This window comes from Lepidochelys kempii, chromosome 3, assembly GCF_965140265.1.
Source record: "Lepidochelys kempii isolate rLepKem1 chromosome 3, rLepKem1.hap2, whole genome shotgun sequence".
NCBI lineage: Eukaryota > Metazoa > Chordata > Testudines > Cheloniidae > Lepidochelys > Lepidochelys kempii.
In genome coordinates, this window is record NC_133258.1 from 145,374,166 (window position 1) to 145,391,800 (window position 17,635).

The window sequence follows — 17,635 nt, forward strand, 5'->3', positions numbered from 1 at the left end:
TGAACCCTGTTGAAAATGTTTGAAAGGAGAACCGCACCCCAACTCAGGTTCTTGTACTTAATACCTTATCTGGTCATAAGAACACAACAGATAAGCAAAGCATAGAGTTAATGCTCTCACGGAAAAATTAAGCATCCAAAGACCCTGATCCTGCAAACACTAGAGCATATAACTTTTAATTTGCAAGTAGTCCCTCTACATACACTGAGCTCAGCAAGACTATTCATATGCAAGATTATTTGCAGAGTTGGGGCCTACTTTGATTATTGTAGGGTTGTCCAATGAATTAATTTCAACCTCCGATGGGGCCCAAATGTGACCCTTTATTTGAGGAACATATAGGGCTTACATTTAAAATGTTAAATTTACTTCTCAGGAGTGCAATGTGAATGAAAATAGGAAATATCCTGGAAGAACATTTAGTAATACAATATACTCATTAAAATAAGACACCAAAGCAATTTAGGCTAAAGGTTGCTCTGAAACTGTTGTAAATAACATGGAGGAGGAGATCCTTAAAATGATTTGTTAAAGAGACACTTACAACTTGTTTTTTAATTGATTATTTAAAATAAATATTACTCGGCATTTTATCAGAAATTAGAATGTCCAGAAAAGTTTTTTTATGCTCCCCTGATGACGTTTATAATGGTATTTTTAGCAAGTGACACGAGGACAAAGAAACAATTATACTGGTTTTATAAAGAGTGTTGCCAAATGCACAAAGGAAAAAACAGGGAGGGAGGATTTCCCCCACCCAGTGTATAGTCATCTGAACTGCTACTGGTCAGTTCAAACATTTTCAGACACAAATGTGGTTTTCAAAGTGACTCTGTCTCTTTAAATGTTCTATAAATCTGTTAGTCTGCAGCTGACAAGTTTTATAAAAGCAGTAATCACCATTCATAGATAATCTACCAAGTGTTCTGCAAATTTATAGATTCCCAGGCCTGCAGAGAACACTGTGATAATCTAGTTTGACCTCCTATATAACACTGGCCACAGAACTTCCCCAAAATAATTCCTGTTTGAACAAAATCATAGCTTTTGGAAAAAACATCAAATTTTGATTTAAAGATTACCAGTGGCTTAGAGAAAAGGAGTACTTGTGGCACCTCAGAGACTAACCAATTTATTTGAGCATAAGCTTTCGTGAGCTACAGCTCACTTCATCGGATGCATACTGTGGAAACTGCAGAAGACATTATATACACAGAGACCATGAAACAATACCTCCTCCCACCCCACTCTCCTGCTGGTAATAGCTTATCTAAAGTGATCACTCTCCTTGCAATGTGTATGATAATCAAGTTGGGCCATTTCCAGCACAAATCCAGGTTTTCTCACCCCCCCCCCCCCCCCCAAACTCACTCTCCTGCTGGTAATAGCCCATTCAAAGTGACCACTCTCTTTACAATGTGTATGATAATCAAGGTGGGCCATTTCCAGCTTAGAATCCACCACAGCCCTTGGTAAATTGTTCCAATGATAAATTGCTCCTCACTGTTAAAAATTTACACTTTATTTCCAGTCTGAATTTGTCTAGTTTCAACTTTTGACCATTGGATCTTGTTATATCTTTGTCTGCTAGACTGAAGAGCCCTTTATTGGGAACAGAAATTTGTCATGTAGCTCTTTGGAGTCTATCACTATAAGGCATATTATCCAATCATTTAATCATTTTCATGGTACTTTGGGACTGGTGAACCTCACATATGGTGAATCAGGTTTTCAATAACCTCTCACTATATTAGACGAGGCTGTCTAGCTAGGGGTCAAGGGCTGGAATGCTTAAAGGGGACTGTATTTGGCTACTTGGAGAGCAGCATGGTATTACAGAAGCTGTTTTGTTACTGATTTGGTTAATCTAACTGAAGAATAAACCACCAGTTGTGGGGATTGTCTGCCCTATTCCTTGCAGTCTACCCTGAGTATAGCATTCTCACTGTGGTCCATGCACTCAGTCACACCTCTCTTCTCCCACATCTCTACTGAAACAAGGCTGCTTGAAAGACTTTGAATTGGGGAAATTGGTCCCAGGCTGGGAAGGGAATCCAGACTGTGTATTAAGAACTGTGAACTGCCCGCAACATCCGGAGGGGTGAGAAAAGCTGTTTGCTTCAAATTTTACTTAACATGAAAAAGTTTAGGAATTAGCTTGCAATTTTATCTTTTATTTCTTTTAAAAGCCAATTCTGACTTCTATGCTTATACCACTTATAATCACTTAAAATCTACATTTCTATAGTTAATAAACTTGTTTAATGTTTTATGTAAACCAGTGTGGTTCATTGAAGGGTTTGAGGAATCTACTCAGGTTAACAAAGGCTGGTGCATATCCATTACCCATTGATGGAATGGCAGACTAATTAATGAGCTTGCATTGATCAAGAAGGTCTTGAACCGTGTAAAACACGCATTGCTGGGGTGCAAGGCTGGGACTGAGAGATATGCAGGAGTTGCCCTATATCTGTTTATGAGAGGCTGGAAGAGCATTCATGTGACTTTGCAGGGTGTGACTCTCACACGCTAATGGCTATGTGAGAGCAAAACCTGGAGGGGCTGCTTTTCACTAGCAGAGCAGTGTGAGAGGTATCCTAGAGAGTTAAGGGGGCACAACAGTTCCACTGTCCAGATTGTACCCTGGGGGTTATCACACAAATACAGAGGTAAAATAACTTCTCTATCCCTACTTGAGATTCCCGTTTATGCATCCAAGGAATGCCCTTTTGTCCGCTTCATCATCTTGCCCAGGATCAACGTCAGGCTGACATCCCTATGATTACCTGGTCATCCCATTTTCTCTTTTTAAATATTGGCACAACAATAACAAAGAGAGCGCGCACAAGTTAACAAATCCTGTTTCCTATGCTGTGCTGGACTACAATTCTAGTGCACAGAGAAGCAAACATCAGAAGACAGCACACTCATTTCAGCTCCACTGAGAACAGAGAAATAAACATGTTTGTCAGACAGAATGTACAATGCTGTAAAGGAAAGTTACTTAAACTTTTAAGGGATTATTACAAACAAACAGTTTCATCTACAGAAACTGTTTGAGAGTGTCCTTTCAAATAAAAGTAAGCAGATGTACAGTACTTACTCGCTACACGTGACTCGTTTGACAGCATAGTACTTCTTATCAATAATTTGTTTTGCTTTGAAAACATTCCCAAATCCACCACTGCCAATTCGCTCTAGCTCTTCAAAATCCTTGATAAATCTTTAAAATAATAAAATAAATAAATAATAAATAATAATAATAATTTTAGCAAAATCAGCCCTAACATTAATTTTGGAAAGTATGGGTCTGATTCTGGAACTTGCAGAGCATCTCCTGAGAGACGCTGAGCATCATCTTACAAGAGATACTCAAACCTCAGGTAAACAAAGCATCTTGCGGCCCACCAGGGGCTTATCCTGAACAAGCCGTGAACCAAGTTTGGGAACCCCTGGATTAGAGGCATTCCTATACTATTTTACATACTCATAACATTTACATTTGGAATTTTCATAAGAACAGAAGCTGTCAACTTATTTTCTTTGAATAACCTCTTCTATTACAACATTTGTAGCACCAGCCATTTCTCGGGGTAGAGGAAAAAATGAAGAAACATTCTACAGAGCTGCACAAATGCCAAATACAAACATTCTTATTATAGGAAATACCCTATACCTCACCCACAAGTGGCAGTTTGCATATGCTTGTAAATAGAATTCCTTCTCCCCCTTTCTTTGTTTTGCAATAAACATGCAAAACTGTTAGTCAGGGAAATCTAACCCATCATTGCAATAACTATACATCTCTTACTTAAAATCTCCTTCTCACCTTTCATCCTTAGTGTACTTGTTTTCCTTTTTCTCTTCCTTGACCTGCTGTCCTGAGAACGAAGGTGCCAATTTAGTTGCGATCTCTCTTCTTAGAGAAAAAAGAAAATTTACAATAAAACCTTGTAACATATGAATACAGAAAAGAAATTTACCTGGAAATATTTTTGGTGTCATGTTTTAGTCAAGTATCAAAGCCATTAAAACAGGATTTGCAATATTAATTTCAGAACATATATATTTAAAAACAAAGTAATTACGTACCTCTTAGATTTCATGGCAGCATTTTTGGGAGTTGCCTATATCAAAAAAGAAAAACAAACATATTCACTGTTTGATGAATGATGATTATTTTTCTAATATGGATTGGATGTGGCTACCAGCTGTCCAAATCCATACTTAGACTGGTTGGCTCATCTGTTTGATGACAACCTTCAGTTTAAATTCCTCATGAAACTTGGATATTACTAGCGCTGTGTGAGTAATGGATTTTTCAGAGTTCGCTGGCAATCCCGGGGGAAAAAAAAAACCTGTTTGTGTCAACCCCAAAGCTATTTTCTTCAAACTTTTTGATGAATCAGAAGTTGGGAAAAATTCATTTTGATCAAACAAAACATTTAGTTCAAGCTAAAACTAAATATTTCTATTTTGAGCATTTTTTAAGATTTTAAAAATTAAAGGAAATTTCAAACTGAAAAGTCATTTTGAACTGAAAAAATAACATTTAATTTAAAAAGTGCTAAAATAAGGTTTCAAGTTTTCAGTATATATATATATATATACACGGTACACCAAACAATTTAGCAAAACTGACACAAATTCCAGAAGCGTTTCAGCATAGCCAAATCTACACTTTTTGCCGAAAGACGTTTTGGCTCAAAAATGTCCCCCAGCTCTAAGTATGACATCATGATTCTTCTCAAAATGCATCAATTACATTCAATGTACAAGCACAGATCCATCAACTTCCATGGAAGTATGCCTGTTTAAGCCAGCAGCAAATCTGACCTATTGTATGTTTAGTGAGAATGATGGTAAAAAGATAATGAACATTTTAAATAACATTCAGATATATTTTGTAACGATAACCATTGTGGGTAGAGGAGAAAATTGATAATGCACTATGCTCTGAAACTCCCCTAACTCAGGCTCTAACAGGCTGCTAGGGGAAGCAGTTCTTAACTCTTGCAGTGAAATAGAGAGAGTGAAGCAATCTCAGAAGATTAGGCTCCAATTTATTGGTAGTTTTAGGCCCCAGTCCAGCATTGTCACCCTCACAGGCCAACGGCTCAACCTGCATTTAGCCCCCATGACGTCAGTGACACAACAGGCCACCTACACGGATCACAAAGCGGAGTGAAACCACGTATGTTTCTTTCTGGGAGTGGTTCAAGGTTAACAGGCAGCTAGTGAGGAGCAGAGACCTCATGTTGTGTACTCTAAAGAGTTTATCCCACTCAAGAGATGAACTATTACACTCTGCACTAGGGCCACATTCCACTTCCAGCAAAGTATCTGAGGACATACTAACTTCAACAACTAGATACAGACATTAGCAGCCTCAAGTATCCAATTTTACCTATGTGCAACTTAAATATTTTGGAGATAGTAGCTCTGTTATCCACATCTTCATTAAAAGTGAAAATTATGAACAGGAGTAAAATAATGACAGTCTAAAATTTAACTATAAGGAATAAAGGCTTTCATACTGTACCCGAGGAGATGAACAATCTTCATCTACTTTCAGGTCATTCATTTTATTTACTAAGCTCCCATCTGAGTTGATAAAGGAATAAAGGCTTTCATACTGTACCTGAGGAGATGAACAATCTTCATCTACTTTCAGGTCATTCATTTTATTTACTAAGCTCCCATCTGAGTTGATATTTTTAGATGCAGAATCAGAACCACTATAAGGGGAAAAATGGATTTCAATATATCTCCTTCAAACAATTCTTAAATCAAAACTACAATTCTTGATACCACAGAAAAAGGATTATGTGAATTAATTTAAAATACAAAACTTCACTTGTAACACAATTCTTGTGATTCAATAACATTTTATTATAAAATACTTATTTCTATAATGGATTTCATCCTATTATGTCACTGTGATTTATAAATGTTAGTTATGTATTCTCACTATGGTAAGGTAGGTTAGGTACAGAGATCATTTCAATGCAGTGAGGCCACCGCTGGTACAAAATATAGCTGCTCTTTAACACTACACAGGGCATCAGAGAGAGTAAAGTGGTGATACCAGAGCCAAATTAACCATCAAGCACAATAGGCTGGTGCCAAGGGGTCCCAGCACAGACTGGAAAATTTCTCACCATCATTTTCTTTCTGCTAGCAACTTCTCTGTTCATTCTCCATGAATATGTTGTGCCTCTTTTGATTAATGGAGAATGAAGAGAGAAGTGGTATAGCAGAAATTATAATGTTGTGCACAGAAATTACTGAAAAGAACTGACATCCGTTAAACAAAGCAGTGTCATAATACAAAAATGGCTACTGAAAACTTCAATGGAGTGACACTCTTCTTTTCACATCAAGCAGAAATGCTTCTAAAATAATTACTGGTGCTCAACAAGAAAGCATTCAGGATAGCCAAAAAATCTGTGTATCATAAAGTATATTACAAGAAATATAAAAAAATTAAATGCAAATGCACAATTAAACTGTATTCTTGATCTGTAGATAAAGAAACAGGTTTAAAATACAACTGATTAATTCACAAGTGAAAAGACAGCAAAAGATTTTGCTTAACCGCTCTCAACTAGTTCTTGAATTATAAGCAAATGCCTTATGTTAAACATCACAATATTAATGGTTCCAACTTACTTTGCAGATGACCAGCTTGACATTCCACTGGAACTGCTAAGTAGACTATTTGCAGAACTGGCAACAGCGGTGTGTCTCCCTGCCTGTGTGTGTATATATATATATATATATAAAAAAACCCAAATACCCGATACCTACCAGTCAAAGCTTTGCTACTACAAATGACAACATTCTAAAATGACAAAAACAATGGAGTTTCAGAAAAAGTTATTGGAAGTACATTAAACACTAAAGCCCCAGCTGGGGAAGACGTTTATTACTCCTGGGGGAATTCTGTGTGACTACGCGCCCGCAGAAAACATCCGCCCCCCGCAGAATTCCTGTGCTTCCCTGCAGAAAACGACTGGGAAGCAAAAAGCAGCCACGTGGGGGAGGGGGTACAACCATGGTCGCAGTTTTTTGGGGGAGATTCGCCCCTCCCAACAGGGGTGAGGCATGGGGGGCAAACAGGGTTACGTGCCACTGTCCCTCCCCGTTGTTTCTGCAAGCGCAGAGCTTCCCACTGCAGGAGGCTGCTTCTTGGCTCCGCTGACTCTGCAGCTGAACGCCATCTCCTGAGTCCTAGTGCCAATCGGGCTCCCCTTCTGTGTGCTGGGAACCTTCCTCTTTTCTGTGCAACCCTGAGTGCCTGTGGTGGGCCTGGGTAAGGGGGGTGAGGGGAATGTGGGGGTGAGGGGGAGGGATGAGATTGGGAAGAAGAGTGCACAGGGGAATCGCAGGGGGAAGTGGGCGCCCGGCATGCGGCATCCCCTCGGCAGCAGCTGGTGCTCCCCCATTAAGCAGGCCCATCAAACCTTCACCCTGACAAGCCCTACCTCCCTACACCTGGACACCCACCTCCCATGAACCCCCATACCCAGATTCCTATCCCACTGAGCCCCAACCAGCTGCACCTGGATCTCCATCCCATCAAGCCCCACTCCCCCAGCACCCAGACACCACCCCATACCAAGCCCCATCTCCCCACATCCAGACCCTGCCTGCTGAGCTCCAACCACCTTCACCTGGATCCCCTGCAAAGCCCCATTGCCCCTGCACCCGGCACCCCCAACGAGCCTCTGTGCATCCAAATCTTCCACTGAGCCGCCTTCACCCAGATTCCCCCACACAGAAACCTCTCACCCCAGACCTGGATTCCCCCCCCGCACACACACACACACTAAGCCCCTCCACATTTGGATCCTGCTGGGCTGAGTCTGCCCAACCACTCTCGGCCCTTGGACTGTGTCAGCATTGGGTGCAGCCTCACTGTCGAGTCCCCCTACCAGCGGAGGTGAAAGCTTCAGAGTGATCTCCCACCTCAATGCAGCCAGTGGCCTGTGCTCCCCACTGCCATGCTGGAGCCCCATTTTTAATGACAAATAAAATTTGCAGAATTTTAAAGTATTATGTACAGAATTTTTAATATTCTGGTGCAAAATTCCCTCAGGAGTAGTTTATGCACATGCTTAACTGTAAAGCACTGGCGTGAAATTGAAGGCATTTGCCCCACTGAAGTGGGAATTTTTCCATTAACTTTAGTGTGGCCAGGATTTTGCCCCAGGTATTTAAAATTTTACATCCTTTTTCACACCTGCAATTAAATATCAGCAAAAGTAGAGTTTTGTAAATATCTTATGACCAGATCTTGACCACGAATCCAGGAGACATTTATAGTACATGCCCTCATTTGCAAGAGTAACAAGGGATGCAAGGATGAGGCCCCATTAAGAATTAGGACCAAAAAACAGTATTCATTAGTTGAGGGCAAACTTTTCAGAGCTGGTAATTGTACATGCAATTTTGCATGTGGAAAAATAGAAGTGTATGCATAAACAGGCTTCTGCATCTAATTGCCATCTATATAGTAACTGGGCATGCAAGGTGATAAGCATGCAAAGTTTGCATTACAAATTTAGAGCTGGCTGAAAATTTAGTCGTAAGTAATAACTGAGTTTTAGCCTTTTTCCATCCCTTTGTTTTCACTTAGTAAGAGACACTGAAGTTTCAGATTAAAAGCAAAAAGTGTGATATCACAGTTAGGCATGTGTAAGAGGTGCTCAGCAACCTTGACTTCCCTTGAATTCCACTGACATTGCAGGCTCAGGTCCCATATGATTAAAAAAAATAATTCTGATTTGCAAATTAAACACATCCAACACAAATGCAAGGAACTATATAATTAAGAAAACTTAGTAATTGTACAGCAGCACTGTACTATGCTCGAGAGAATTCCATTTCAGTATATTAGTTAAGTTTTAAAGAAAACTGTAGTGAAATATTTTTTCATAAATTCTTTTGTCATATGCATTTGTCTTTAACTGAATGATAACTCACAGGACTATATACTGAAATATGCAATTAGAGATACAGATTTTTTTTTTTGGGGTACAATAAGCTATTGACTATACAGACACTGTGAATTTTAGCTACCGTACAGTGGAGCACCACCAACATAAATCTATGAGGCAAAGATTATTTCTCCCTCAAATGGAAACAAACCAGACTAGTTTTTAACCAAATGATGATGGACCTTGCTTCAAAAGATGAATGAGCCAGTCGTCTCTTTACATACAGACTACATGCAATACATACCCTTGACGTTTCTTGAGATCTTAACTGTTCATATGCACGTTTTGCAGCAGCCTGTTTTGCAGCTTTTTTATCATTTCCAGTGCCTTCACCATAAATCTGGTCACCAATTTTACAGCTAAAAGAAAATCTGTAAGAATAATAGAGAATAAAACAGTATCCATAAATCCTGTACGGCAAATTCTAATGTTAACGATTTTGAATACTAATGTCATGTAGAAATGATTCTAGGAAGAACAGAGTTCTTCAATATTCTTCTGCATATGTACGTTTTCTAATATAACTTTAGTCATCTAACTTGAGATGCCTTAAAAGGGTCGGATTTTTAGAAGATAGGGCTTAGCATTTTCTGAGGAGCCAGTCCCATAAAGCATCTTAAATAAGGTACCCAAAACTACTAGTCATTTGAAAACCCTGAATGTAGATTTTAAGATTAGTTCCTTGTAAAGGTATTTTTTAAACTGCAAAATTGTAACAACAACTTAGCCTAGAATAGTATATTATTTAAAAGAGAGAGAGAGAGAGAGAGAGTGCGAGAGCGCAGGCTGATTAAAGCACATTCTACAGAATAAAACATTTGTGGTGAAGAATTTTGAAGTCTGTGTTTGATTTACCAGGACAGATTCTGTGAAAAATCTTAACAGAATTAAACAAGAGTAAGATTATTTTTTAAATCATAATTGAATTAAGCAAGTTTTTCTTTAAAGGAGCACTGAAATCAGTTTGAAAGCTACCAATTTAAAAAGCATTTCTTAAACATAAAGCACTTCTCACCCTGAATAAACTACTAAATGTATTTTACTTAAAAATACTGCTATGGCAAGTCATTTTGCTAAAAAAGAGCATGGATTTGTGACAGGGTAATAAGAATTATAAAGACAGTTTGGAAATAGATTCCAGACTAAGACACTGATCCTGAAAATTCTCAAATACATGCTTAACATTAAACCCAATTAGTCCCATTAACTTTAAACACACATATTTGCAAGATCAGGGCGTATCTTTCCATGTTCATGCAAGTGTTTTATAATTCTATTTTTAATTATTTCCGCCAAAATGTATCTGCTATGAATTAGGGCTCTTTCGTTAGACATTCCTGTTACCCTACCACATTATTCATAGAATCATAGACTTTAAGGTCAGAAGGGACCATTATGATTGTCTAGTCTGACCTCCTGCACAACGCAGGCCACAGAATCTCACCCACCCACTCCTGTAACAAACCCCTAACTTATGTCTGAGCTACTGAAGTCTGCAAATCGTGGTTTAAAGACTTCAAGGTGCAGAGAATCGTCCAGCAAGTGACCCGTGCCCCACGCTGCAGAGAAAGGTGAAAAAGATAAGCACAACATTCATACCCTCCACTACAATAGCTAATTTAAATGAATTACATTTTTTTGTTAGCAGCTCTGACACTTCATTCTTTAATTCATTCAGAACTATTGGATGTGTCGCTGATGAATTGATGTTTTTTAAATTTATCAATTTGTTTCAATACCTCTTTTGATACCTTGTTCCCTAATAGGGTTGCAAACTTTCTAATCGCAGAAAACTGAATACCTTTCCCCTCCCCGTACCCCGCCCCTTCCCCAAGGCTCCACCCCCCACTCACTCCTTCCCCCCTCCTTCTGTCGCTCACTCTCCCCAACCCTCAGTCACTTACTCATTTTCACCAGGCTGGGGCAGAGGATTGAGGTGTGGGAGGGGGTGAGAGTTCCGGCAAGGGGTGTGGGCTCCAGGATGGGGCCAGAAATGAGGGGTTCAGGTTGAAGGAGAGGGTGAGGGCTGAGGGTGAGGGCTCCGGGGTGGGGCCAAAGATGAAGTATTCAAGGTGCAGGAGTGGGCTCCAGGCTGGGGTGCGGGGCAGGGGTGAGGGATTTGGGGTGCAGCAGGGGGCTCCGGGCTGGGGCCGAGGGGTTCAGAGTGCAGGAGGGGGTTCCGAGCTGGGACAGGAGGTTGGGGTGCAGGCTCAGAGAGGAGCTCCAGGCTGGGGCAGGGGCTTGGGGTGTGGGAGGAGGTGCGGGGTGAAGGCTCCAGGTGGCGCTTACCTCAGGCGGCTCCCTGGAAGCAGCGACATGTCCTTGGGCTCCAAGGTGGCGGCGCAGCCAGGCGTCTCTGCACAGTGTGCGCTGCCTTCGCCTGCAAGCACCGCCCCCACAGCTCCCACTGGTCATGGTTCCTGGCCAATGGGAGCTGTGAAGCCAGTGCTCGGGATGGAAACAGTGTGCAGAGACCCACTACAGGGACATGTCGCTGCTTCCAGGAACCCCCCGGAGCCAGGTAGGAAGCCTGCCTTAGCCCCACTGCGCCGCCGACCGGACTTTTAATGGCCCGGTCAGCGGTGTTAACCGGAGCTAAGAGGGTCCCTTTTCGACCATGTATTCTTGTCAAAAACTGGACACCTGGCAAACCTAGTCTCTAACAGTAGGTCTTTATTATCTGAAAATAACAGATATCTCCCCATTATCCTCTGCAGAGAAAACCAAGGCTATGTATTCACTGCAATAAAAGGTGTCTTTTTATATTGAGTTAACTATTTCAGCGTATACTATTAGTGGAAACAATGCACTATAGCTTTTACCTCAATATAACTAGTCCCCCCCCACATGGGGTTTACCTCCACTAGCTATTGAGATAAAAACTACAATGACTTTTTCCATTCGAATTTTACAATAAGATGGCTACTATGATGTGAATATATAAAAAGAGACAATCTCTAACCCAAAGAGCTTACATGAAAGCCCCAATCCAGTATATGTGTACGTGCTTACTTTCACTCACGTGAATAGTCCCACTGAAGTCAATGGAGCTACTCATGCAACTATTTGACTTTACACAAGCATTTGCTAATTAGAGACAAGATGTGACATGTAGGTAAACACTGCAGAGCCTGAGGAAGGGGAACAAAGTTGAATATATTATGTAAACAGCCAATTTGGAGACTTCAGAGGTTTGTTTCTTTTAATTTTTTTTGAAACAATATAAGTGAGTAAGAGAGGTTGTCACTGTTTTTGGACTTTGTCATCTCTAATGTCCATCAGTGTTGTGCACTCTGTTTTCTTTCCCTTATCAGAAGACTGGTAAGAAGTCTTACAACTTGGAATTTGTATCACTAGAGATTCTACTATATGGTCCTCTCTGCACGTAAATTTATTTTATTTCATTGGATTCTATCAACTCTTTTGTGTATAGTGCTACTCACCCACCTCTACAATCTAGCTTGGCCTTCCCTGTAGTTAATAACCAGGTATTATATACTGGACATGCACAGTTTGAAAACAATTTGACAATTTTGTAAGTTAAGCTTATAGCTAATCTATATAACCATGTATTCTTATAACTGTTACCTGTTTCTTTCCTAATTCCTCTTTCATGATCTATACCCACTTATTATGACTAATCTCAATTAGACTTTGAACTCTTTGGGACAGGGGCTGTTGTTTTCTACTGAATGCACAATGCCTAGTACGATGGGACAACAGTCATAACAGTGACATCTGGATGCTTCTGTAATAAAAGTAACAAGTTATGCAACCACTGTTTTATCATTCTATCAAGTTTCAGTATTGTCTCTGTGATGGGGAATCTGCACTCCATTCCTGGATGAAGCGCAAAGGGTTAAACCCCTTCAATGGGCTGAGAAAAGAAACCTACCCCTTAAGGATTACCAGAGTCACCAGGACTTGGAAGCAGGATCTGAAAGCTAAGGTCTGATAGGCAAGGAAGGAGCCTTAATTAGAGAAGCCGCAAAAAGAATCAGAAGGAAAACAAGACTTTTGTTGTCTTCTAGCCTAGGAAGCAGGTGAATCAAGCCCCAGTCCGGAAGTAAGGTGAAACTGAGGAATCAACTGCCGGATTTTTTTCAGAAGTAGTAGCATACTTCTGCACAGATACCAGCCACCTACAGCAAAGGCTGTTTGCTGAGGCTTCCTTTGGACAAGACTGAAAGCAAGGCTTCCTTTATGAATTGTTTTGCTTCTCATAATGTACAAATAGACATGTTTTCTCCTTTGAAGATTGTGTTTTAGCAGCTGGGAACTGATCCAGCTCTCTATGAAAGCAATAACAACTCTCAGTGACTTCAGTGGTAACAGGTTTAATTCCTTGGTTTATAGGACTGTTAAGCCAATCTCAAAAGCTGATTTGATCAGAAATTTGTAAGGGAGTAATTAGGGGGTCATGCACTGGCAATGTCACAAACTGTCAATATTTTTAAGATAAGATATACCTTGCTAAATATCACTCTTTTGGGAGCAGTTCTTAGCAAACAGTTGTTGGAATAGTTCCACCGCTATCTGGATTCCTTCAATTCACTTTTAATTCCTCCCATTATGGTTTCAATTGGGGTAGATCTCATTCCAGTAACAGATACAAAAAAATGCCCTTTCCTCAAGCAGGTCACTGTGACAGATCCCTTTGACTTTGGCAGCGAGTACATGATTGCAGTTCTGGAGACTCATCTAAAAGCATCCATGTAAAGAAATAAAAGAGCAGGCAAATAGAGAGAAGAAGCAGAAGGAATTAACAACATTAACCACATCTTACGTTTTTTTATGGGGGGGTCCATATTCATCTTCTAATTTATACTCAATCACTATGTTATGTTTTAGTCCATATTTGGTAAGAATGGAGATATAGTCAAGTGGTTCTATCTCTTTCAGTATGTCTGATGAAAACTCTGCTGGCGGTGGTGGCGGCGGCGGCGATGGCTGCGGCTGCGGAGTTTGTGGGAGTGAAGCCTGTTTAGTCTACAAAATAAATATACAAAATATGCATAGCTTGAAAGGCTTGAAGTTACTAAAGAACACAAAATGAACATCATGAGAGTGCTGGTATAACTGCAGGGGTTGTGAATCCTTAACCAACTGCTACAGACATTTCACAACGTTTTAAAAATAAACCACTTCCCAATCGCCACTAATAGGATGTACTGGCTCTGTAAAGCAGAGAACCATCCTGGATAATTACTATACCATTGTAGATTTTGCAAAGAAGTTTATAATCAACGAATCTTTAATAGAAGATTTCAGGATTGTCACCTGCTGGCGAATCATGCTGAAACTTAGAATCTCTGTTCAATCAGCACAAAGCGATGGAAACAGCTACAAGCATGGTTGAGAGCTCTTTTTATTGGGAATATGACCAGGTTCAACCACCACTGGGATTCACCATCGGTTACCATTCAGTTATTATGTTCTCAGCCATTTTACACACATGCATTAGACCCATGTGACAGCACAGGCTTTCACCTGCTAGCAAGCACTGAATGACATTAAGATGCTTAGGTGTCAGGCTGAATTCCCTTATTTCTGTGCTCAATGCCATTGTGCATATAAGGACAAGGAGTTATTTAAGTTTGAATCCTGATCAAATTAATATTTGATGACTGTTTGGTGGCCACTGAAATGAGTAACTGCTCTCAATAGGTATCCATACATGACAATCACCATCTTCAGCAGTTGCAGATGCTCTCTGCAAAGAGGTTAAAGACTGAAAGTGCCTAAAGTACTCTTCTCCAACCCCTTAATGAGGTCCCTGCAGCTCAAGGATGAAGCAGTGTAGGGGGAATACCTGTAATGCTAGTACTGCACCTACTGTCGCTAAACCTCTTGTTCCAGCATTTTCCCCCACAAGCAATAGTCATTCACATAAAATAAAGCTCAGACTGGAACCCAACTCAGTGCAGGTTTGGCGTAGTGAACATTCTTGTTTTGAGTATGGTTCTTATTCAGTTAGACTATTTGTTTCCATGAAAGGCCCTAGTTCCCCACCCCAGGTGTGGACACCAATGAATACAGAACGCTTCTCTGTCTGCAAAGCACCTCCTTCCAGTTATCCCATTCATGAGATGCACCATGTAGAAATACACATTCTATAAAGGACTGTGAAGTACCTATGGGCCTTGCAGAAATATTGCTGACTCTCTGGAATGCTAAAAAGAGAAGGTCAGGGGAAAACTGAAATAATTCAATTCTGAAATGCAGCCTCTGTCTCTTGTGGGAGTTGTCATTCAGGTACCTCATGCTCCCATCCTCCTCTATGGGCCAGGCTCTACAGCTGGACTTCATCTCTCATGATGCACCGCAGGCATTGAGCTGCCAAGATGAACTGCCTCCCCCTGACCAAAAAGGAATTCTATGGTTCATCATGAGAGATGCAGTCCTGATCAGGGATCCCAGCCTACACAAAACAAGAGGAGCATGAGACATCCAAACCACAGTGGCATTTCAGAATTTAAATATTTCAGTTTGGGATTTTTGGCCAAAATCCACAAGATTTTCCTCTGGGGTGAGGAGAACAAAACAAAACAAGAAAGCTTTCCAGCCAGCTCTACTTGGCAGCTCCATAAAACAGTCTTCACCATTCAACTCCTTAACCCCAGTTATGGCCATTGTGAACAATAAATGTAATATATTTCAGAAATAGAAATAATGAGAATTACAATAAACACAAATGCCATATATTTTAACAGGACTACCACATGAAAATGATTACCAGTAATTATCCTGCTCTGTTCAGTTCAGGGCACTACATCTCAAAAGGGAGAATTCAGTGAGGTCTAACAAAATGCCTCTCACACTCTACTGACATTAAGAGAAATCCAGTGTAACTTGCCAGATAGATTAAATATGCCTTGCATGAAGTGTTTAATATTTGGTATTCTGGATTCACTTGTGTCCCCCAAGTGTAATTTGTTGCTTAGAAAATACTTGGATACCTTTTGGATCTGACTTTGGCTCAGATCTCTCATCTAAAAATCAATTGTTAAGAAATACTGTGGTCCCTTCGCCAGATCTGTGTCTTGATAAACCTATGTGAGACGATCAATGAAAAAGTTTAATTGGAGACATTTAGCTTGAAAATGTATGCCTAGAAAATGAGACTATAATGAACTTTCAGATCACAACTCCTTCTTACAGCCTATTTTCCTGGAAGCACTTTCTTTCTGCAATATATAGTCATATGAAGATGGATTTAGCTCTTGGGTCATGTTTATTCAACATCTTTGAAAAGAAGAGTCTTGTTAGAAGATGACTATATGACAGACTTGAGATTTTTTTTTTTAAACATACTTTTATTTTCCTTTCCAGTGATACCTCAATTTAACAGGTTGCATTTAGCATCAATTTATACCTTTCACTTTTTTCCCCCCATTATGGTTCTGAAACTAAACATTTGTTTCTAAACTACAATGTGGACACGGATTTTTTTAGATGTTCATGACTGATATGAATATCTTTTCCAAAACCAACTCTAAAGAATATAAAAAAGAATTAAAAGTCTGGAAAAAACTCTAATGGAATATTACAAAAGGACATTCTTTTCCAACAGAGAAATTTCTAATGGATCCACTTGGTCTGGACAAAGATATCTTTTTACAAATAGGAAAGAGGATGTTCTAAAAAGAGCAGATGATATCCAGTCACATTGTCGGGCTTTTTGGTCCCACAAACCAGGACGAGAGGTTTTTATTTTTGGCTTTGACATGTAGTAGAATTGCCATGCTTAAGGATTTTCTAGACAGACACCTGTCATTCAGACAGTTTAGAGACCATTTGAATTGCCTCTACCATGCTTCAGGGGATACATCTGAAGATGACCCATTCAAAGCCCTCTAACCCAAACAAAACAAGGACAGTTTACCATTTACTTTTAAACAAAAGATGTTGTTTACTTACTTGATTTTCTTGTGTTATGCTATCCCATGCTGCCTTTGCGGCCTCTTCTTTTGCCTCTTTCTTAGTTTTACCTGTAGCTACAGGATACTCTCTGTTACCTATTACAACCATGACAGTGAACCTGCAATAAAGAAAACTGTTCACTGAACACAGCTGAATTGTGGCATATGCCTAAGGACCTTATCAAGATTCCATTGTTCATTTATCTTTAGAGCACTATGAAATGTTATGCAAGTACTTAAGTATTCAAATGCTTATCATCTCCCAAACCCCATTTTCATAATTCTTTGGAAGCTTCAAGTGCTCTTATAAATATCATCTTCCCTCCTCCTCAATCACATGTTCATACTATAACATTTATAAACACTAAGCTGCTTTACAAAAGCATTGAAGAGTGCATTAAGATAGCGATGGATAGCTTGAATCTGTTGATACATGTCCAGGACTTGGAGGGGCCAAAGACCAGGATGCTCTTCACTGCTCCAGATTGTGGGAAGAGAGAAGGCTGGCCTGCCTTGGTTACATAAACGAAATTACATTCACCCTTGGTCTGTCACGGCATCATTATTTTTCTAAGGGCACATCTATACTACAAACTGAAGTCGACTTAAATCAACATCCAGCTGCTGCAGTAATTAAGTTGGCTGTGCATGTCCACACCACCCTCTGTGTCAGTGGAGCTCATCCTCACTAGCAGCGCTTGCATCAGTGCA

General features: G+C 40.0%; 1 protein-coding gene across 3 annotated transcripts in view; it reads right to left on the reverse strand.

The window, feature by feature from the left end:
• Positions 1-17,635, reverse strand: part of EIF2AK2 (eukaryotic translation initiation factor 2 alpha kinase 2) — a 42,779-nt gene that overhangs the window by 12,739 nt on the left and 12,405 nt on the right. For 2 of the 3 annotated variants that reach the window (XM_073338388.1, XM_073338389.1), the window contains 8 exons: positions 16,923-17,043; positions 13,789-13,991; positions 9,247-9,373; positions 6,673-6,755; positions 5,642-5,738; positions 4,093-4,127; positions 3,830-3,919; positions 3,104-3,223 (listed from right to left, as the gene is read on the reverse strand). In XM_073338388.1, coding sequence (XP_073194489.1) covers positions 3,104-3,223; positions 3,830-3,919; positions 4,093-4,127; positions 5,642-5,738; positions 6,673-6,755; positions 9,247-9,373; positions 13,789-13,991; positions 16,923-17,043 — 876 coding nt within the window. Of the gene's footprint in view, positions 1-3,103; positions 3,224-3,829; positions 3,920-4,092; positions 4,128-5,641; positions 5,739-6,672; positions 6,756-9,246; positions 9,374-13,788; positions 13,992-15,961; positions 16,055-16,922; positions 17,044-17,635 lie in introns of those variants that run through there. The other variant, XM_073338390.1, reaches the window with a different exon arrangement.